Source organism: Rhodnius prolixus, unplaced genomic scaffold, assembly GCF_049639745.1.
Source record: "Rhodnius prolixus isolate KJV_2025 unplaced genomic scaffold, Rpr scaffold_4, whole genome shotgun sequence".
Classification (NCBI taxonomy): Eukaryota; Metazoa; Arthropoda; class Insecta; order Hemiptera; family Reduviidae; genus Rhodnius; species Rhodnius prolixus.
Genome location: NW_027411614.1, coordinates 45,058,887 through 45,082,766, shown reverse-complemented (window position 1 = coordinate 45,082,766; position 23,880 = coordinate 45,058,887). Strand labels below are relative to the sequence as shown.

The 23,880-nt window shown below is 32.4% G+C and overlaps 2 protein-coding genes across 3 annotated transcripts in view; both read right to left on the bottom strand.

Moving 5' to 3' along the window:
* jub (LIM domain-containing protein jub) overlaps positions 1-3,496 on the bottom strand; it is an 81,710-nt gene extending 78,214 nt beyond the window's left edge. For both annotated transcript variants that reach the window (XM_074130881.1, XM_074130882.1), the window contains exons 1-2: positions 1,998-3,496; positions 1,769-1,859 (exon numbers count right to left, since the gene is read on the bottom strand). In XM_074130881.1, coding sequence (XP_073986982.1) covers positions 1,769-1,859; positions 1,998-3,182 — 1,276 coding nt within the window. In that variant the 5' untranslated portion in view covers positions 3,183-3,496. The remainder of the gene's footprint in view (positions 1-1,768; positions 1,860-1,997) is intronic.
* A 3,773-nt stretch (positions 3,497-7,269) lies between these two features.
* The window catches only part of Piezo (piezo type mechanosensitive ion channel component), an 82,980-nt gene continuing 66,369 nt past the window's right edge, over positions 7,270-23,880 (bottom strand). Inside the window, exons 38-51 of the mRNA XM_074130878.1 lie at positions 20,762-20,848; positions 19,240-19,501; positions 18,601-18,770; positions 18,290-18,517; positions 17,009-17,156; positions 16,704-16,918; positions 16,435-16,593; positions 15,251-15,377; positions 14,860-15,107; positions 14,189-14,370; positions 11,978-12,223; positions 11,116-11,332; positions 9,153-9,273; positions 7,270-9,061 (exon numbers count right to left, since the gene is read on the bottom strand). Of these exons, the coding sequence (XP_073986979.1) occupies positions 8,888-9,061; positions 9,153-9,273; positions 11,116-11,332; positions 11,978-12,223; positions 14,189-14,370; positions 14,860-15,107; positions 15,251-15,377; positions 16,435-16,593; positions 16,704-16,918; positions 17,009-17,156; positions 18,290-18,517; positions 18,601-18,770; positions 19,240-19,501; positions 20,762-20,848 (2,584 nt within the window). The 3' untranslated portion in view covers positions 7,270-8,887. The remainder of the gene's footprint in view (positions 9,062-9,152; positions 9,274-11,115; positions 11,333-11,977; positions 12,224-14,188; positions 14,371-14,859; positions 15,108-15,250; positions 15,378-16,434; positions 16,594-16,703; positions 16,919-17,008; positions 17,157-18,289; positions 18,518-18,600; positions 18,771-19,239; positions 19,502-20,761; positions 20,849-23,880) is intronic.

Sequence of the window (23,880 nt, the reverse complement as noted above, 5' to 3'; positions counted from 1 at the left end):
CAATTCCAATAAAAGTTTAATTTACTAATAATTAAAAAGAAATAAGCTTTTTTTTTAGGTATTGTAGATAAATTGTTTGCAATCATAAAGTATTCATGCAAAATATCAGTAGATTGATGAAGATATGGGAATTTTTGGTATGATCGGAACTACATTGGTCCGGTTTGATCCTCAGTTTGTTTCCTTTAGACAAATATTTAAAATAAAAAAAACTGATGGATCTATTAAAAATTAAAATAAATTATCATTGGGCTAATTTAAAAGCAATAATAAATCAAATTAAACACTGACTAGGTCGCAGGGATTAGGTGCACTCGGACCCAGATCTGAAGTCCTAGAGACTGTTCCGAGAATCATTTCTCCAAGTACACTCTGAGAGCTGTTTGGGCTGTAAGGATAAGTACGGAATACTGCGGTTAAAAGCAAAAAAAATAACACACCTTTCAGCCGGTAATCAAGGACGCAGTCTTGACCTAATCCTGTGCTAATCTGGCCTCATGCATACTTGTAATGCATTAAAAGCTAAGAAAACATCTCCACAGGGGATAGGTTGATTTCCTCAGCTGGCTATGACAGGGAGACCAGGAAATCAGGTTTCTGATTTATCTTGTCTAATTGGTTGCGATCGCTTATTTGGACAGCAAGATCTTAGTTGCTTTTGACCATAAAAATATGCTGGATATATAATTTCTATGCATAATTTTGAATATGAATTCAAGTCAACAAGGAATAACCTCTGACGAAAGCTACCTTTCGTTGCCTAGGCAAATTACCTACACCAAAGTTATGAATCAATCTCTCTGTCAAGATGAATAAAAAATTCAAAAAAACCTAGATTCTAGAGAATTCTTAATCCGCACCACCTGACGATATCAATGATTTCATCCATAATTACATTCTTTTCTTTAATTCCAAGCGATTTCGGATATTTTCATCTTCAATACTAGATTCATCAGGTTTGTAGCAGTGTTACTTACAAAGCTCAAGCTCGCACTGATTGCGTTAAATTGAATTATATAAACACAAACCTCATCAAACTTTCTATGAATATGATGAAACCAGCCATCATTTAAACAAAATCAAACAATCTATTACGGCAGATAAAAACCATTGAAACAGATTTATTTACGTTCGATTAAGAATGAATTACATAAAGTTTTAATTTTCAGAAAACTAAAATAATTTCATTATCTGAAACAAAATATGTTTCCGTATTGTTATATCGCAGAGATAAAAGTTAAATTTAATGTGATAAATAATAATCTTCAACTTTAATAAGTAAAAAAAAAAAAAGGTGTTGAGTCGAATTTCATCTTATAAATCGAAGTATTTGAGGATTGTTAATTGGTACATTAGCAGATACTTTCGAGTATATTAAGTTCTTCAATATGGTTTCCAAAAAAAAATCAAATGATTTTTTTTCACAACAATATAAAACAAAATACAAAAGATAAAAACCATATTGGATGGTGGCTACAATGTATCCAATATTGCTTAGTTTCTCTGTATTATTACACCTTCGTTCAAAGAGCGAAACTCTGTTTTAAAGCTGATGAAAAACAAAATTATAGTTCGAAACGTTGGTGCAAGAGTTTCTTCTGCGTTTTATTAATAAAATCAACTTAAAATTTTCGTTTTCAACATTAATTATTACCATATGAAGATATTAGTTGATATAAAGACCCTGACCTTCCAAAACAAATTTGTATCGGTCTAAAATAGGAAATGAAATAAACTACGATAATAACAAGTTAAAAAGATAACTTACCAAAATATTCTCCTTCTTCTTCCTGTTTTTCCATCTGTTCTTCTAGCTGCCTTGTCAACTCTTCTATTTTCCTCTCAGCTTCAGTTGGTCCCTAAATTAGAAATCATAATCTTATTCATTACGTACATGCAAACATAACCTACAGTATAATAGATTATGCTCTTAACTATCAGTTTTAGTTTAAATGTTTAACAAAATAAGAAATCGTTTGTAAAAGAAAAATAATTACCATTGGTCGAGGTGGAGTGACGTTATAGGGGAGTAGATTCTTTCCTGAAGCTTGTTTAAGTTTTCCAGAAGGTGTAGGGCTAGGTGTGCTCGTCTCTCTTTCCTTCGGAGGAACAATTGCCGCCACTCCAGATGTTGGTCCCCTTTGAAAGCTTGTAGCTAGTGAAGTCTGTCCAACTGAACGAGTCTGGTGATAAGTTGTCGGATTAGTCTCCAAACGAGACGACTGTCCTTGAGGATGTGGTGGCAAATATGATGATACGGGAGTTGTTAATGCAACTGCTATCTGTCTCTGTTCTCCATAAGATTGGGGAGGCATCTGAGGACTCGATTGTTGATTAGACTGTTTGAGTTCTTGTAGATTCTCATAAACCGGTGGTGCTTCATATGGAGGATAATCTTTAGCGTACTTATTACCTGTAGGAACCTGTGGTTGTGCCTTACGGAAACTATTACCCTCATACTGGGTATCCGCGATATAGCTAGCCCTAGGGCTGGAATGCTTAGAATCCTGGGAACCTATACTGGAATGAGGACTGGAATGTAATTGATGATAATAGGCGGGTGTTTGCGGGACAGCACGACCACCATAATAGTCCAAATTCTCATACAACGGTGAGCTTTTAGGACCTTCATACTGTGGAGCAACACTGCTGCGCGGACTGTTTGAGTCTCTAGAAGAACCACTGTGACTGTGAGTAGGACTAGTTGGACCTGTATGACTTAAGTAAGCGCTGTAATATTTGTTATGATCAATCGTCTGTTGTGGAGCTCCATTCGAGTAGCCTTGATAACGAGCTTGTATATCTTGTTGTTTACCATTAGTGTTCATCGTTGCAAGGGAACTAGCCAGAGCGTCAACTTGATTCGTAGCAAATTTGGACGACATCATTACAGCACCTCTATCATATAGTTTATAGTCCTGTTTATTGTCTAAGCAAAAGTTTTCATTTGCTTTTTGTCTATTGTCAGGTTTTAAAGCTGAAGTAGCTGGGGACCTTGGCCGTGAAGTCATTACCTCGTATCCACTTGGATGTCCATTGTTGTACTGTACTTTACCAAGACTGGAATCCACATTTTTTGCCATTATCCTACCATAACCTGGCTCTGAATAGCACTTTTTGTCACCAGTCACTGGATCTTCTAGTATTGCAAAATGGCTCAATTTATTAACGTAAGGATCCATTTGCCAATACTAAACACTAATTTCAATACAATTATATCACAAATATGGAATTTAATGCTTACACTATAGTAATCCTTAGCATCTGTATTTTTTCTTATTTACATAAATTCGATGTAAACACTACTACACTTAAAGTAAATAAGTCATTTTTACTAAACAAACCACTAAAAAGTTTACACTTATAACTATACAAACAAACATCACAAAAGCATAACAATTATTAAACAATTCTGAAAAGTATCTAACCTCCGTAATCTCCTATTCTAACTTACACTAACCGTAGTTGGCCATATTCTTACACTGAAGAAGAGGCTCACCCACAAGTATTCCTAGTACAAGGTACTGCCACCAGGTCACTCCATCTGAATTGCGCGTAGTTTAAATTTATTTCATTAAAAATAGAAAGAAGCTTTACCGAATCACCTTATTTGCTATTCACTCCTTTGGCAAGAAAAATGTTGAGGTGCTTTAAAACAAAAAGCTACAAGAAGCAACGCAAACGTGCAGAATTTCTATTTTGAGATTATATCGTCTATACACGTCTCTGAATAATTCGGAGATGGAATTAGTTCTAAAATCCACTTGCAATTTTTTTAAAGGCCAAGAAATTTCACAGAACTAGCTGAGTACTCATTAAAGTATAATTAATAGGAGCAATTTTGGAACTCCAGAATAAAATCGTTTAAAAATCTCAAATATCAGTTCTTAATTGAGAATATTCAAAGTAAGTGTAGATAAGAAAAACCATTTCTTAAAAAAGTTACACACAAGAAAAATAATTGTTCAGTTCCACTCACGTTTACGAATGATTTTTTTTCAATCTTGAATGTTATAAAAATCAATATGTAATACACAACTCACTGGAGAACATTGGAAGTAGCTACCTTATGTCCAAGTATCTCCCTTCATTTTTGCTGCCTGTAGAAGTGCAGGAAGAGATAATCGAGATTAATTTTAAATTACGTTTCTAGTCTAGAATGCCCGCTAACTAAATATGGACCGATATGGGGGTGAGTTCTCTAGAGCAGCTGTGACGCATCAAATACTAGCTGTCTTCAGATTCAGAGACGATAACTTGGCAGCTATTCCTCCCCCAAACGGCTAATGGATTTGAACAGAACGCAAAGGGCAGCTTGCGATATAATAGTCCAAGAAACAAGCTCCTTCTGGCCAAGGTTAATAATACAGATCTTAACGTTGCCATGGGTTAGTGGCTAAAAATGTACCCTAAAAAACAAAAGAAGTGCGCGTTATAACGCATATTTTAACACAGGCCACTGTGAATCAAAATTCCTGCCTAAAGTACCACATTAGATCGTAGTGGTTTTAGCATTCAACTCTCATATGGAGCTAATATCTAACTGAAAAAAAATCTGCACACACCAGTAAAGTGTCTATTTGAAAATAGACAGATGTGGATATTCTGTCAAAGATCCAACTAATGTCCATCAAAGCTCAGCGCCGCCTCTTGAAATGCATGCCTACCTAAGAAAAACGTTTATATCTTTTTAAATTAAAAGCAGGAATAGTTGCAGTCTACTATAACATTACCTCTAAGCAACCAAATAAATAAAGGAAATATTCAATCTATAATCATTTTAATTAACAAATTATTAAAATTATATTTACAATGAAAAATTAAAAAGGTTGCCCAGATCTCCTGTAGGAATCTCTGGTTACTTTTATAAGTGTTTCCGGTGAACGATATAAAAATATTAACAATGAAAAAAAATCTTCTTCTGCAGTAAAATCCTTAAAATTTCTTGCCACATAAATATTAAGACATAACTGTAAAAAAAAAATAATAATAAAAAAATAAGTGAAGTTAAACTAATTTTTTTATGAACTATAAAAATGGAATTAGTAAGGGTTATTTAATTTGATGCCAGAATCTGGTACAGATGGAGGGGTTGGCACAGGAGCGGCACCGATGAAATAACTGTTTTGAAAATATTTGTCCAAGCTTCTCGAATAATGCAGATAACGAAAAAAAAAATGAATAGAGCCAATAAACAAGGCAAGCCCGGCTCAAAGAATTCACTTATTCTTACAATTAAATAAATAGTAAATAATAGATTTACAATTTGAATGGCAAGAAAACAGACGAAACCAAAAAAACTACTTACCTGGTGAACATAATTCACGGATGGCCAGTCGTCGCTCAAAATACGATCTGAATACTTTTTTAAACCTAAAGTTTTTGAGAAAAGGCGCCAAATAATGTACACAAATGTTATATACAGGCCAATCAGACTGAAATTTAATAAAATTTAATTAAACTCAATTAAAAAAAAAAAAAAAAATCTCAGATGTTTTCAAGTTATCTATTACTGTGGGGGTACAGGAACTGAACATATTTGTCCAGTTATTCAACTTCTGATTTATTACCCTTGTTCAAGGTAGTGTGTATTACCTATGATTGATTTGGTTTTAAGAAACATTTCTAATAAGAGATCGTACTGGATAAAGCCACAATTTTTTTTCAATCCTCATGTGTTTCGTAATAATAATAGAAATAATTTAAGGATGGGGAAGGCCAAGTGCATAAGACTCCGAGAGACCACTGTCTAGGGAAATTCTTTATTGGTTCTATTTATAGTAATAAAATAATAGAATGGTGCTCCATGGGAGCCAAGCTGATGAAGACGTAGAAGTCCGTTCCCAACTCAAACGGAAATACGAATTATACCTTGTTCATGGCCAAATAATAATTGTGAAGTATTAAGTATAATTAAATATTAAGTATTGATAAACATGTGACTTCAGTATTTAAAATAACTAGTCATTTCCCAGGGAGATTCAGGTTTTTTGCTAAAAATTCTCGCGCATCTTCATATAAAATACCTGCGAAAGAAAGGTGTTTTTAAGTGTCATTGCTTTGAATCGCGAGTTAAAGTGTTCGAGTGAGTGAGGTGACCCAGGTTTTTCAAGAAACTGGAAGAAAAGCAGCAAAATATTCCTTAATAGCTTAATCCTTTTGAAAATGTGGTTTGGTCCGCAGTGCTGGAAATATCGCTGATTTTATTCGTCATGGCACGCGTGTCTTTTTTATTCCTGATCTTCAGATATTCATTCAACATCAGACATGAATGAATCAGCTTGGTTTAGAGAATTTGACTTCTAATTTGTTTCGTCTTACACTACATTGCGTGTGGGGAGGTTACACGATATGTATAATACTTATGTTATTTTAAATGTTAATGAACAGTAAAACTTTTTTGTTAAAATAGAGAAATAAAATTAATAGAAAAGAGTAAGAAATGAAGAAAGAAGGTGAGGAAAAAGAAACTTTGATGGAACTGGGAAACCAAAGCTAGAAGACAGAACAGACCCAAGGATAAGTGGATAGATGGCGACCGAGAAAGCCTTCATGAGATAAGTTGACATCTGGGATAGATCTAATCGGAAGATGAAATTAAAAGAAACAGAGAGAGATAAATAATAATAATGGAAACTAGTATAAATTTAAGGATTAGGTAAATTTTGTACTGCTTTAGAATTATAAAAGTTGGAGTTGTATTTTATACCAGTGGAGCAGAATTTTTAGAAGGAAACACTGAATTGCACAGGGAAATAATTATTGTTATTTTAAACATTGATGAACAAATACTGATGTCACATGTTCATCAATACTTATCTAACAATATTTCACCGTACAAATGAGAACTATAATTCAGTTTCCTGCTTATTAAAATAAATGCGCCCCTCGAAAAAAAAATCACAACTTCAACTTACAATTCTAAAGCATTATCTAAGCACAAAACATCCCAGTTCCCATTAATTTTATTTCTCTATTTTGATAAAAATGTTTTACAGTTTATTGACAATTTAGATAATACAAAAAGAAAAAAGCAAGTGTAGTGTGAGACAGAAACGTAGATGAGGTCAAAACACAAAATATATCCTTTTATTTATAACATTTTTGCCGACAAATTTAATTTTTCTCTGGAGGTTCCGGTAACCTAATGAGTGACGTTTACTCACCTGTAAAAATAATGAAGCAATTAAATATTTTGGAAAAAAAAATCCGAGTTAGATACCTATCCAGATTTCTTTTAAACTTATGAAATAAATTATAACAATGGCAAACTTTATAATAATTTATTTACAAAATAATTTTTTCAAATAAATTAGATACAAAAATAGTTATTTATAGTACGAGTTTGGGAAGCTGAGTTTCACTCAGAATTCTGGCGAGGATGAAAAACGCTTCCCTTGGGAAGTGCAATATAATTTTTTTTTTCTGCAATCGTTTAAAATAATTTAGTTGTACTCTAACCTAAGAAAAAAAAGAACACCGCTGAAAGTTACGACGGAGATTGAATTTAGACTACTGAATTAAACTGGAACTTAATAAGCTTTTTTTAAAAAAAATGCTATATTTAACAATGATGTTTAAGTACTTACAATGGTTCCATTACTGTTGATTAGCTGCTACTATTATATTTGTAAGTTTTAAGTAAGTTATCTATTACTTTTCTACCTACAAATGATTTAATTTTTGAGAATTTAAGAAAAATATTCATAACAATCTCTCGCACTAACAATACATCTTGAGAACTTACACTGGGTATGCAAGGTTTCACTCAGGTTACAGAACAGGTGTCTAAAATTTCATGTTACTTTCTATTTTAAATTAAAAATTAATCAAAAGTAATTTAACAATAGATTTATTTTAAATTATTAGTTTTTTTCGAATAATGTAAACAATCAAAAGTTATTATTTACGCGTAGAGGTAATAAACGAAACAGTGAATGAAAAATTTTCAATTACAATGATTAAAAAATTGTCCAATCTCTAGTAATATGTAAATTTTATCTTCCTTTAATGAAGGTAGTATGATGGGCCAATTATTTAGCGATTGCAGAAAAAAAATTAATTATATAGATTATAATATAATCTATATATAAACAAAAATACACGATTTTAGAAAACAAAGTATAAACAAATTAGTTACAATAGTTTGAAAAAACATAATGCATTCCAAAAATTATAATGCTACTATACAGAACAAAAGAAAATTGTAGAAATCAAATATTTAAATTATTTTGTTACAATCTTAATTTCAATCATTACATCCTTGTTTAAAGGCACAAAAACATTCGAATTACACTTCTTATCCAGAAAGAAAAAGTAACTTTTTTATACACATTATAAAAAGTATTTACACATTTTTAAGAAAAAAAAAAATTATACATATATGTATATAATAAAAATATTATGTTTAAAATCAATTCATTCTAACAATATTTATAGGTTTATTGGATTTAATCGATAATGACATTTCCAAAGAGAGGAAATTGAAATATTTGTGCGTTTTCATATATCCACAAAAATAGATATTTTCTCTACAAAACCTTTAGTTTCTTGTTTTATTTTTTCGTTATTCTTTTCCTTTAAATAATTAAATTTAGAATTTTAATTCTTTGATGGTACAATGGCAATCTTTGCATGGAATTCGATCAATACACTAGATAAAGAATAGCAAATTTTTTGTTTGTTTTTACTTCATTTTTCACATTCCATTAGTAAAACGAAATTAATCTTTGTAAACAAAAGACCACTCGAATTTACTTATTTCTTCTTGCTGAAATGTATTACTCCTCATGCACAGCACAGCACATTTTGTCTTTTTTTTTTGCTCATGCAATATTTTTTTGCCTAACTTTGAGCATAAAAACAACTGCATAAAAACTATTGGAATTTAATTATTCAGTTCTGGTTGGGCGTCCACTTCATCGTCACCAACTTCTTCAGGCGGTCGTGTCCATTTGATCAACGTTTCCGGTGAACGATAAAGGAATACCAATTTGGCAAATAGATCTTCTTCTAAATCTAGTTCACCACTTTCTCGCACCAAATAAATATCCAAGCAAAGCTAGAAAGAAATATAAATAAATAACGAAAAATGTATGGTTTAAAAATATTTAATAAACATATAGGGGGAGTGAGAGAGAAAAATTCTCCACCTGTAGTAAACGGTCCACGTTTGGCATATCATCAAACATTATCTTGAACGATATTCCAGTAAAGAAACCACGTATAACAGAGTGTATTACAATCACAAATGTAGTGTACAGTCCAATGATCCTAAAACGAGGAAGAGAAAGAAATCCGCTTTAGCAAAAACAAAAAATAAAATAGCAATTCGTATTAAAAGGAAAGAAAAAAAATACTGTAAACATCAAAAATTTCACTTACCTCTTTTTATTCAAGAAAAATTATGTTCATGAAAGCAAATTTGGAATTGGGAATGACAAGGATTACATATGGTTTTGTAATTTACCCAAGCAAGCGTGATTTCTGCATAAATAAGCTGTTAGAAAAACTAAAGGTAAAATTAAAAACAAGAAATTAAAAAGCATGCATGCAAAAAATAAAATTAAAAAATACGAGTGCGAAACTTTACATGACTTTTTTTACTATAAATCTGTAATGGTTGACCAATAGAAACATTTTAAAACACTTCTTAATTAAAGGAGATATGGAAATAAACAGTATTCAAAACTTGGGGGCTAATTTTTTTTTAAATCCAATTTAAACGCGAAATTAGTTATTATGAACTTTTCAACTTATGAAAGTGGTTAATAATTAAATGCCAAAAGTCAGTTATCTATTCGTGGATAAGTATACAGTCTGTCAGAATTCTAAGATAAGTATTAATTTCAGAGGTTTTGATGGAACAAGACCATTAGTGTATATGTGAGTGCCAGTGTTGGTGAATGGAGTTTGCAAGTAGTTTTACTAAGCCCAACAAAATTGGATAGCAAATAACTCAGCTGGAGTGTAGATATAGTAATGGTTGTACACTATATTAGGTGTAGTTAGTGAGTACAACTATTTGGGTGTAGTGCCCTAAAAGGGTCTCTTGGAAGTCCTTGGGCTTCCAGTCCTTGTACGTAAAAGCCATGGCGGCAGTATTTTAAAACCACCTCTCCTCCTATGCAGCTTCTTAGCTGGAGAGAAAGTACTTCAAGCCCAATCCACTACTTTCTGCTCATCAAGGCAACTACGAGCAGAGCGTTACTGGCCACGGGTTAGGCCCTTGACCGTAAAATCGCTCGCCCATGCTGACTAAATCTTGCTTTATTTCTTTTTAAATCAAAAGAACATCTCTTCAGAGTAAGCAAGAACAGGTGGATCCAGAGCCTCTGTGCAGATTGTAACTGGGAAAAGAGAAAACGTTCTTTTATATTCTGCCTGATTGCGATGCAATCACTGGCCTGCAGTTAATTCAATATCTCAGCACTTATGAGACCAGAAAAAATAATATGTAATATCGATTTGTAGGAAATCCACGATTTCTCATTCTAGAACAACAAGAGGACGGCATATACGTGCCCGTTTTTGCTGCAGAACCTCGGAAACAGAATCCTCTTCATGTTCTAATCAAATCCAGTCAAACGGCTAAAGAACAGATGATGAAACCCTAGAGGTTTAGGGTTGATCCAAGTTTGCCATCTAGGAAAGCTAATCATAGTTGCATTAGCTGTCGCTAACAATTGAAGAACATGCTGGAATGTATTAATTTCAGATTGTGTGACAATATATAGCGTGTGGCTGGAACTGTAATGTAAGTCAAATTCTTTACATCTTCTAATCAATCACTGAACATGGATTAATCCACTTAAATTATAGAAAACAAACGTGTTATGACGATTAAAATTAAAGACACAACAAATTATAATACATTTTTTTATCAAATTTTATGTGAATTATTTTGAACATCCACATAGATTGTTAGACAGACAATCGAAGCTAGTAATAAGTGTTTTATTGTGTTTTTAATTTGCTTAGTGCAAGCGCTTCCAGACACCGGCAGTTAACTATTTATTAGCCCAGTTTAATGTTTTTAATTAAAAGTCATGCAACTTTCTATTGAAATAAAATTAGACCCCAAAAGTAATGTGATAATGAAAGGGAAAAACTCACCCTTTTCCAGAAATAATATTTAAAGTTGCTGGAAAAGCTTTATCATTAAAAGTATACATAACGAGTCGGTTACAATTTATGTAACTCAATTTAGAGAGGTAATTTTCATAAACTGGATCACCGCATTTTTCTTCTACTTCCCACCAAAATTGTTCAGCCTTGCCAATAAGTTTTGCGGTAAGTGGTCGATAAGGATCTTCCGCCTGGGCATCGTCATCTAGAAATCAGAATTTCAAAGCAAAAATTAACGTAGTTATTAAAATTAAAAAAAGAAGCACTATTTCATTCTGAATTTCCTTGAAAATTAAAATCCATATTTTCAACATTAAATCCACATTAAAATCTCCAAGGGTTATCTTTTAGGGTCAGTGTACGGACTAAGAGTCAAACATCTGTAGTTTTATGGCAATTTCATCGGCAACATTAAGCAGAAACATTTCATCAGAGCATGTATCCCCGTTCAAACCTCATCATGTAATAATGGAATCCAGAATTAGTGTTTCTATCTCAGTTGAAGCTCTTATTAATCAAATCAGTTCTTCGGAAACGCCACGGGCATGCTCAATGTTTTGGCTGGAATCTCAAGTACCAGTGCTAGTTGACGTCAAAGTGGTCGACACCCTAATTAGGTAGGACACAGACAGTTACCCGTTTATGGGACTATAACTTTGAACTTTTCTATTCGTTTTACAGCTCGTCGTTTGTAGCGTTACTGTTATGTCGTTAGTCCAATCGCTCGCTGGGTCAAGTGAGACAGAGCTTTGCTAATTTGGACATGTGTCATGAGAAAATGGTGATAAATCAAAATTAATGCAAAATGAAAAAAAGGAAACCCATTAAAAAGAATAAAAATAATAATTACCGAACCACATAAGCTGATTAATAACATTTGCCGTTCCTCGGCTGGTTACTTTCACAAATTTTGGTAGCAGATTAGGCAGGATCGCCATATTTTCAGTTTCATTGCCCGTTATAAAGTCAGCTATGATCTCTCTATTCGGACCGATGGGCAATAAAGACTGTATGCTGTTTGAAACCATAGCCGGCTGATCAGGGATTGTCGACTTTCTACTTATCGTCCATTCTAATTTGATTGACATTGGTGCACCTAAAGAACAGAAAAAAGTAAAGATGATTTGTTATTTATAGCAATTACTTTTTAAGATCTGTTATGCGAGATCACTAGAATTTCGGGTTTGTTAAAATATCAGTTGGTTAATATGAATGAATCTGAAACCAGACAAATGATGTTAGAAGGATGATGATGTCATTCTTATTTCTAGCAAAAATTTTCAAAGCTTCCACAATAACAGGAAAACATGGACGAGAATTGTGGGCTTGTACTGAATTCATTTCTTGCGTTTCCTACTTAAAAATTTGTTCGACTTTTATAAACTGTATGGCCGCCAAAGGTAGTTGAAAATTAATAACAAAAATCGGGTTTGTAAACGTATCAATTCTTTCACAATTCTTTTTTTCTTACGCATATCATAAGCACATTTTTCATCCCAGTAATTACCACAACGAAGGAAACATGTACTGTGTGTACGAGGTGTGTTCAAAAAGTAACGGGAATTTTCGTTTTTTGAAAAAAATATTTATTCATCTACATTAATATTGTCGCCTTCAAAGTAGTCCCCTTCGCATACAATACACTTGTGCCAGCGCTTTTTCCAATCCTCGAAACACTTCTGAAACTCGATCTTTGTGATAGCTTTCAGCTCTTTCAGCGATTCGCTTTTAATGTCATCTATGCTTGTAAAACGACGGCCTTTTAATGTTCTCTTTATGTTTGGAAATAGAAAAAAGTCACATGGAGCCATGTCTGGCGAATATGGAGGCTGGGGCATCGTTAAAGTTTTGTTTTTGGCCAAAAATTCACGAACAAGCAATGAAGTGTGAGCAGGTGCATTATCGTGGTGCTAAATCCATGAATTGTTTTGCCACAAATCCGGGCGTTTTTTTCGGATTGCTTCACGCAAACGGCGTTGAACTTGTAGGTAGTACTCCTTATTGATTGTTTGACCTTGTGGCAAGAATTCATGATGCACTATGCCATTAAAATCGAAGAACACAGTGAGCATAACCTTCACATTCGACCGCACTTGTCGAGCCTTTTTCGGTCTTGGCGATCCAGAATGCCTCCACTGGGACGATTGAGCCTTAGTTTCGACATCATATCCGTAAACCCATGTTTCGTCACCTGTTATAACACGTTTCAGTAGATCCGCATCGTTGTCGACTTCATTGAGTGACTCTTGAGCAACTTCCATTCTCCGCTGTTTTTGTTCGAAATTCAACAATTTTGGAACAAATTTTGCTGCCACACGTTTCATACCCAAAACATCCGAAAAAATTTCATGGCATGAGCCAATTGATATGGCAACATCATCAGCGACTTCTCTGATTGTGATTCGGCGATCGTTCATAACCATTTCTTTCACTTTTTTCACGTTTTCATCGGTTGTTGATGTGCTTGGACGTCCAGGTCGTTCGTCATCTTCAACGTTTTCGCGGCCATCTTGGAAACGCTTATACCACTCGTAAATCCTTGTTTTACTCATAGCAGACTCACCATATGCCTTTATTAAAATTTCACACACTTTATTACACTTTATTTCATTTTTTACGCAAAATTTAATACAAGTTCTTTGATCCATTTTTTTTAACAAACAAAAATCGCCAAGCTCGAAAAACACGTCTAACCTTAACGGCTGCCACTTAAGAAGTAAACAATGAATATTACTGAAAATTTTATCGTACTTCAGGGGCATGCGTACCAACATAATAAAAAAAAAATTTTACAATCAGACTCTCCAAACCCGCGAAATTTAAAAATTCCCGTTACTTTTTGAACACACCTCGTACTTACTGATTCGACAGAATAGAGATGCATGAAGAAGTGGTTTCCTACTACGGGTGAGAGACGTGATACACAAGATTTGACGATTCACTTACTTACTCTCAAATTCTCAGTTATACCTTGAAGGCTTAAGAATACTCATCAATCGGTCTTTTTAAGATAAAATTTAAAAAAAAAAAAATGCGGTTAATTAATAGAGATGTTACTAACCTGATCTTAAATCATTAATTAAAGAAAGTTTGTCCGGTGGCGATATCGTCCACACAACAGTAGAATGGGATCCAAGTATAGCCACGCCGACATCATCATACTCATAATTTGACAGAAATGTCTGTGCTGCTCGCGATTTCTTATATACATTCAACATGTTGTCCCACATTTCTTTTTCTAAGCTAAAAAGAAACACTTTTTTTAAAAAAAAAAAACTTTTAAAAACACTGACCTTTTTTTTTACACCAATTATTACAATATTGTAATCTGATCTTCTAATCTGTTTCAATTTTCTACTAATACTGAATCTTAATGAATGTATGTTAGTTATCCAAGTATTAATTGAGCCGTTCATGAATTACCCAGTTTAAGCAACTGACAGTTACACCTACCTGTCTACCACCTAACTGAGCCGCTGTTATTGAAGTTTAGGAAATCGTTGAGCCCTTTTCGTGAAAACCTTAGAATCTGAAGAGTCGATTAGTAACAAAATGGAATTACAAATTTAGAATTTTGTGAGGGGACCTCACATCGTACTTTTTATGAAAACTCTATTTCGAAAATTTCCTTTACCAAAAGTAAAATATCGTAGAGTGCACTTAATTAAAGAGGAAAAACCGAATTAAATTAAATCTAATTAAATAAAATAAATAAATATATATTCTCCTTACTTGAAAATGGAATCATTCTGAGCTGTACCACGGTAAATAGGTGTGTAAGCTCCAATACTGAGAGACAGTGTCACTTCTGTAGGAATATTTGGTTGACCCACAGTGTTTCCCAGAGCGAACAGTACAAGTGGAAACCAGATTACTGCTATTATGCCGATAAGACAACTTCCTCCCACTAGGTATTTGATTAAGTTGTTCTTCTTTTCTCCTCGTGGTTGGGGATAATCTTTTTCGGCTCTTCTTTGACACTATCGAAATTTTACAGCGTTAAATTACACTTTCGTTCAGAGAAATATTGGCTGAATTACAATTTCACGAAATCGCTATTCTTTTATTAAAAAGCAATCCGAGATAATTAAAGCTTTATGCCTATAGGTAAATGTATCCATACCTTGAGCTGAAAGACATGAGCAAATATATCTTCCATTTTCAACCAATCAGATAATGTCATTGAGGTGTCCGTCCAAATCCAATCCATCAATGCTCTTAATTCGAATACAAATGGTACAGCCATAAAACTAAAACGATTAAATTTCGACAAGCTTGTTAGAGTTTGAGGTAAAAATCATGTAAATAAAGAATTAGGATAAGCATACAAAAAGTCAGTTATAAGAAAGAAAACGATAGATCACACAAGGTACATCAGGAAGGGTGAGGGCAGCGGCCGTCTAGAGCTCTGAAGAAATAAAGAAAATTTACAAAGAAAAAAAAGAACTTTTATATAACCGATACCAAAACTGAAAAGTTCTTGTGACAAGGAAAGAAATAAATGGAAAGCGTCCATTGCAAAGTTCTTCCTTAAATGAGTTCAGGGAAAGGTTTCGCCCTTTGGCGTAACTTGTGATCCCCTAATTGTACCAGTGTCTAGGATAGCAGTTCCGAAGAGTACCAACTTAGGATTTCCAACCGTTGGAACTTTTGGTAAATAGCCGCGATACTGACACGGACCACATGGAATGCTTGAGCTGATTCACACCAGACTCAAGCCTCGTAACAGGCGAACGGTAGGCTCAAAACACATCTACCCAGCCAACCTGTTCAAGCCCCTGTGAGGAGCAGTGAGAAGAAGAGAGGAGACTATCCTCCACACTTGCTGATAAAACCATGGACATTAAAACTGTCCGGTAGGACAGTTGTATAAGGGTTGATCGTCAAAAACTGCACAAAAAAGCGTAACGTTGAAAAACAACCAACTTTGACAATTTTTTTCTCTTTTTCTATAAAAGATAAAATTCCCAAATTTTCTTTAAAATAAAGGGCAAACCCTCCTTTATCACTGTATTTGTTTTGTAACGTTTTTTTTTTTTTTTTTTTTTTTTTTTGTTTGTTTGTTTGTTGGCCTCCTGTCTGTGCAGATTAGCCAGGGATGTACTAATGTAGCGTTATAACGTTATAAAATGGATTAGTTTCTCGTAGTGCAAACCATTTTTTAAACACCAATTTTTCTATTTTATCGACTTCAAAAAGGTACTTTGACAGTTATAAGCTCTTAAGAAAGAAACAATATTTCTTATTGTCAGTAAATAAAACTATAAACATGAAAAAAAAAACCATTATTTAAAATTTATTACTTACACCTTGAACAGGAACATGTTTATGTAGTTGTAACTCTTGCAGAGAAAGTTTCCAAAGATGCGAGTAGGATATCCACATCTGATCTGGTAGGCCGAGAGTAATAAATAGAAACATTTTACCATGTACCACATTTGTGGTGGCAGTGCTGCATTAAATTGTCTATAAAAATGAAGATCTTGAAATGTATATTTTTTTAAAATATTTGTTAAAAAAAAACAACAACACTCATCATAAATTATTCAACATTTTTAAGAAATCAAAACGAATACCTGTCTGTGACTGCTGGCAAGACGAAGAACATCCACACATGTATGCCAATTACTAATACAAATTGAAATATTATTTTTCCTAATATAAATTTTCTTAAATACAAAGTTCTGTCAATAATAATCAGTCCAAACTGGAGTATTAACATAACCAGAAAAGCTATAGGAACTTTATTCTCCTCAAAATATTGAGAAACACCTCCGTCACCTTGTTGAGACTGAAAGAAAAAAACAAATATAAATTTAACAACAAGACTATATAAAATAAGATTAACTATTTAGCAATAAATAAAATCTTATTTTTTTACCCCAAATGCTGCAAATCCAAAGATAACAACAAGGAAATTGAAGAAATCACAGAAAAACATGTACGCATATACATCTGTAGTAACGCGACCTTTTGATTCGATTAAATTGCCAAAGAATTTATGACAAGGTCGGCATATTTGATTTCTCCTAAAATATAAGAACTTTTGATTAGTTATGAAACATGTCTTGAAAGACGTCTATAAAGTTGGGTGCAATTTAAAAAAAAAAAGATTTGGATTTTAAAAATTTAGAAAAAAAATCAATAAATAATTGTGCTGAAGAGTTAATAAAATAATTTTACTTTAAACTAGATTCATTTAGTTTAAACTTGCTTTACTTAAACTTTTTACATTTTTTTTTAATTTCACCAATAAATTTTAAAATGTTCACAAAATTCGGACTCTGACTTGAACACACTTATGTTTAATTCTCACCAACATTATAAAGTAAAAGATACTGAAACGTTGCTGGGACCCTAACCCACAACACAATTATGGAACCTATACAACAAAACACAATGATACACAGACCGATCACATTCAGTCCATGAACAGACAAGACAGAAGACACACCAACCCTGAAATGTACGTAATAGTTACGGTGACCATTATTTTTGTATCAAGAAACAGGACAAGGAGCAAAAAAACATATAAAAAATATTAATACGTTTATTAACACGATATCGGTTATTACAAAACAATAGCCATATAATATGGCCCATATTCAGCCGAAACTGAGCGACTACTTGAACTATACACTTGTTAGTTAGTAACAAAATGTAAATAGTAACTCTCGTAAATAGAAAAAATAGTCAGTCTTTTAAAATCACAACAAATTTTGTTTTAATGTCACATTCTTTAAAACTATACTAACGACAATAATATACAAATATATCTAATTTTCACAATATGAAGATCAGACCTTAACAAAATCGTATATAAATCTTCGAAAAAATATTCATATTTTCATTAATTTCATTGAAAATAATTTAAATTTCATTGAAAAACAGGACAAATAAATATAAAACAGGACATTTATGCTTAAAAAAAAAAAAGAAGGACAGCGTTTTAAAAAACAGTACTGTCCTGCCAAAAACAGTACGAATGGTCACCGTACCTATAGTATTACTTTCTAAACTAGCCCTGAAGATGACCTAGTCCCCTAGGTCGAAAGCTCGGCAAAATAAATTTTACTAGACTGAAATGGCAGTTATTTTTTCAATCCCATTGTAATTAAAATAGTTAATTTCTTTAAAAAAAAAAAAAAAAAAAAAAACTCACTTTAATGGTAAAGGTGGTAAATACTCTCGTGGCCCTGTTGAACCAGTATCACCAATTAATACCAAATCCTTCACAGTAGTATCTTTACTTGAATTATCCTTTTTACTAGCTTGAGTATTTTCACTTCCGCTAAGTTCTGTAGTTTCAGAAGATGGACTATCTTTGCTACTTTTTACAGGAAAATTTTGGGCAGTCTCTTTCCATAGACCCAGAGATTTGAGCATAGATCTAAAAAAAAATTAAAAAATAGGTAAAGAAATTCCTTTGGTCTGCTGTGCCTTAAATAAATTTCGAGTTGTATGAATACTGACCTGTGAAAAAAGACTACAAGAAGTAAGAATAAGTCGTAATAGGCATACATTCCAGGTTTTCTTTCAATACCTATGATTCTAGGTAGTGCAAATGGAGCATTGTCAGGGATCAATTTTTGATTCCAAGGTAATATTTCAAATTGAAACATACATTTTACAACCACCACTACCTAAAATTCATTAAGAAAGTTGTTCAAATTACTTATGTACATTATAATTTTATGTATATCTTATGAATGATATGAATAAAAATGAATTATTGTAAATAAGAACATGAGAGCATTTGTATCAATACGTTAGTTTTTTTTCAAATTACAAGTTATAAATTTACATATATGAAACCAGTATCCCAAGATCAAAAAAATCATTTAAAATCGATTTTTGAAGGACCGATTTGGTCTAAAACCTTTCTGTTACATCCTCTGTTGGCACCTTAAGCTACATATCAAACTTGAACTTCTCATTTTTTTGTTTTTAAGTCAAGGTAATAATACACGCGCACCCAAATTTGTGAAAACCACTTTCTGACTCAAAACAGATATTATAGGCGAAAACAAAGAAATAGAAAAACTGTACCATTACAATATCTTCTCGTTGAATCGATTAGGGGAAATAAAAAAAATAAATTAAAAATCTTACCTCAGTATATGCGATTATTGTCACCCAGAACTTCTTGGACGGCCGGGGTACTGTTAGCGTAGCCCATAGAAACACCATTAAAGGCAGCGGCAATGAAAGTATAGTTGGCGAACGTATCTGAAGGAGAAATATAGTAAAATAGCAGACCAACTCCGAATGAGAGAGTACGGCATACCAGATGGCCAATATGAGACGAAAGAATGGCGGCTGTTCAGAAGCAGTAAGTTCTCCTTGTTCCTCGAATTCTCCTATTGATACTGGGCTAAAAGAAATTAAATTATAAATTTTAGTAATTCATATGAAATAATACAAATTATAAACAATAATTTTAGTAATAAAGAGAGAGCTGAAGTATTAATTATACAAATTTTATCTAATATAAAAATGTATTATAAAAATAAGTTTAAAAAAATTTCCTCATGCTTATTGTTAGAAATAAGCCATGCATTTACAGAAAGTTAGCTTTTCTTTAACAATCAACAAATACAAAGAAGAAAGAAATTAATACAAAATTAAGATTAATTTCCAATCCAGCACAAGAGTCTTCTGTTCTGAAAAATAAACACAAGTAGATACAAAGAATAACTTCAAGAAAATTAAGAAAAAACAAATTTAAAAACTGCATGCCAAAAATATTGCACCAACCAGAAGAAGTAAAGTTACAGGCTTGAATTTTCCAAAGTTTAGAAACAATAAGCAATTTCAACAAGGAGGAAAGTGTGGGAAGTTTAAGATACATAGGTCACATTGTATACAAACAAAATAAGATTTGTGTATTTTTTTTTTTCTAACAAATCATGTCTTTGAACAGAAGTTTTTAAAAAAAGACTCAAATTTTATGAATTTCCGCTATGCCAATAAATAGCAGAAGACAGCATTACACGTTCCCTTTTCTCTGAAAAGGGAAGACTTATAGGTATGCTTAATAAAGCCGGTATCTTCTTCTGAGAAATCGCACATCGTTTGGATCGAAATGATTCTTTAGTTCGAGAATAGAGATTCTAGACGAGAAAGGAATAAAATAGAAATTCTTTGGTGAATTAATCAATGCAAAGATTTTCACTTCAAACCAATGTATTTTATGGAGAAGTTTCGTTCTTCGACTGTAGAGTGCATCGGTTAGATGACCTAAGACAAAGCGTGTTCAGGCGAACATTTTACCGGTGACTTCAGATCTTTACTCCTCCACGATTTCATAGGAGCCAAGCTCTAATAAATTAACTCTAATCCGTTTTTTACTTCATTAGCTTGTCCAGTCTTGTAGACATTACCCTTTCTTCATTAAAATCGTTTAGCTACTTAGGATATTGTAAATAAGCTGTGAAAACTTCAAGCCTTTCTGGGAGATACAATTTCTTGGATACGCGAATTTAAGATGAAAGAACGAAGGACAAGAAAAAGGAAGCGAAGAAAAGACACAACAATAATTTTTTCTTTTTTTTACATTTTTTGAAGAAAAAGAATAAAAATGACGGAAATAGAAATAAAAAGAACTATACACCACAACAAATTAGTCATTTACCTACTAACAGATCTGTCCACAATATGAGCATTATCCGGAGCAAATTCAACGAGAGTTATTGGTTTGAAAGAACACCATAACAGCTCCCTAGGGAATAATAAAATAATAACACCAATACTAGAAGTCTAACAGATAGGTTTCAAGCTTCATGGAATAACTTTATCTTTCTACAATTTTTTAAAATATTTTTATTTCAATTTATACAAATCTTCAAACTTCGACCATGTAAACAGGTGGCAATTTTTATTATTAGTATCACTTAGTTAAAACTATGCAAGAAATTATTGAAGAAAATTGATTGATTGAAAAAGTAATTTTGCAGGGCGGGAATAAGAAAGGAATACAAAGGAATCCTAGAAGTAGGACAAAGTTGAAGGAAGTGGTGTGGTCTAGGAGTATTTTATTTAACAAACTTTTTTCGCTTGATGAAGTTTCTAAGACGACTATGATTAAAATAATCATTATGCTATATAATTCATTTAATCAGTCTTAAACGACTACGAACCAACAAATTTTTTAAGGTAAATTAACCAAAAAATCCCCCGACTTAAGTGTGTTTCATTTTTTAAATAACTCACAGTAAAAAGAAAACTAACACTTTGACGCCTCAGCTAGGTCTTATTAAATACTTTTGCACAATAGTATTCTTTAAGACACTAGTTATTTTATTGGCAAAGATAATGGTTTCATGTGAAGTTATAATTTTTGGGTTTATTAAAAAAATATAGCAAAGAAACTGTTCGAAGTGCATGATACCTAATTTGGTGTTGCGACATTAGGCAGGCCTGAAAAAAAAAAAATTAGGAATGACTTGACTTGATGGCCATTTCCACAATGTTAACTTATTTTTTGACTTAGGTTCTACTCAAAGTTTCGCCAAAACTACTTTATTTCCACTGATCTTTAAAGAAATTTTAGAAGACAGGAACACAAATAGGCTGTTCTTTCATCACTACGGCAATCCTTAGTTTAATACGACGTCAAACCACAAAGAAGAACCAGAAAGAATTAATTGTAGGAGATAAGAATATAGTTTGTTGAAATGAGGGCAAAGATAGATAAACAAAATTCAGAAAAAAAACGGAGATTAACCTAATTAATAGCATTTCAAAAAAACAGTTCCTATACAATATGAAATTAATAATGCATGTCTTATATAGAGAACTTGCATAAAATTTACAACAAAAGGTTTTACTGTTAAAAAGAGATCCAGCATGTTCTTTGTCAAGACTTGTGACAATCTTTCTTGTAGCAAATTCTATGCTACCATAGTGAAACTCGTAAATAATTTCCTTAAACTTAGAAAATAAGTATATCATTTGTACGTTATGAATTATTACAGATAGTTCCTGGGCTTCAGTTCTTCAATGAGACGTGTGGTAGTTTAGGTAATCCAGTCTGACCGTTACTGAAAGATAAATCGAAGTAGATGAACTTGACAACTGCTAGAAAGCAGCTGATAGAAATTGAAAAAAAAAAGAACCTGCAGATTCTTTGATTTAGATGAACGCCTACGAATCGTGAACTAAGAAGTCAATTCTTGTGTATTTATTTCGTCTCACTATTATGCAGTAAAGCTCTTTCAGTCTTTAATCTTCCCCACCTTATTCCCTATAAGTAATCACAGAAATCCTTTATGCTCTCCTCTAACGTTACCAGATCTGGAGATGCCTCTAAACAATAACAGTTATTGTCTATAATCTACGCTTAGTGGTTTTGAATGTTGAATTTGCTTTAGGGTATAATCCAGTTTCAGTTAGTTGGTCGTATCTTCATCAGATAAATCTACCTTTTATTAACGAAAATTTCTCTTCAAACTTTAAAGAACATTTTTAACAACAGGTGAAAGTAAAAAAAAAAAATCTCCGCGAGGAAATAATTGCACGCATTGGAATTTTAAAGTTGGTCAGATTCATAGTAACTGGCGATTTTGCTGTGAGTTGGTATCAATCCTCAATGATCTCTGCAATCTGGCTTATCAGTTAGTTTTATAGTTTAGTCAACGACCATGAATGTACTGTCTACTTCTGACGACCAGGGTGCTTCTTGATGGCTGCTTGTGAGACCATGAACACCTAAAAACTATACTATATTCTTTCTATACAACGTCCAGAACTATCTGTAAGAATCCAAGAAATTAACTCTCTATTCGTTCTCCAAAAAGAAATAAAAATAAAAAGTTAATCATAGAGTTTAAAATAATTACGCAATGCCTTATTTATTTATTTTTAGTATTTCTTACTGGCCCGTAGTACCCGTTAAAGCTATCAGAATCTTCTGACTTCCTCGAGGTGCTGGAAAAGGAAAAGGATTAGGATTAGAAATGGGATTAGAAACATAAAATTATTCAAAGAAAAATAATAAACGATATCTTTTCTATTGCTGTTCATTTTTTTTTCAACATTTTCTTTTCGAAAGCAAAGAAAAAATCAACTATTTAAATTAGGCAAAAAATTGAGTGTAGGGTCTCTATGATTAAAATCATAATATTCTTAAAATTACCTACAGAATAATAGATCTTATTTACAATGAGATCTCACTTTCAGACAGCTAAAAATTGAAATTGCAGCAAGCTACTTAATCATATAGGATATGGAAGTTCATCACAGAACAAATTTGATTAGTTTATAAATATAAATTAAAAAATAAATTATTAAAATATTAATGATTAAAAAAAATAACCCTCTAGGATTATTTAGTGTTCAATAATAACAAATCAAACACAAAATATTTCAATTAGGGAATTTTTTTAAAAAAAGCCCAGCTCCTCAAAACTTAATAATTTCACTATTTCAACATAATTATTATGATGATCAAACTTTAGGACACTTTATTTTTTTAAATTTTATTTAAATATTTTATATATTTGTTTAAACTTATATAATTATGTAGAAAAATTATTTTGCACAGGAAGGATTATGGATGGATGGACGGATCTAAAAATGATTTCACTGGCTTTAAAGGATGAACTAAAAATAGAATAACCTAATTCAAAGGAGTCACTTCGCTGAGCAATAATTTAATTATTTAAATAGATATTATAGATATAATAAAGAAATTATTGTTTTTATTTGAGATAGTGTTTGGTATTGGAAAGAGTTTTACATGTTGGTATGCGA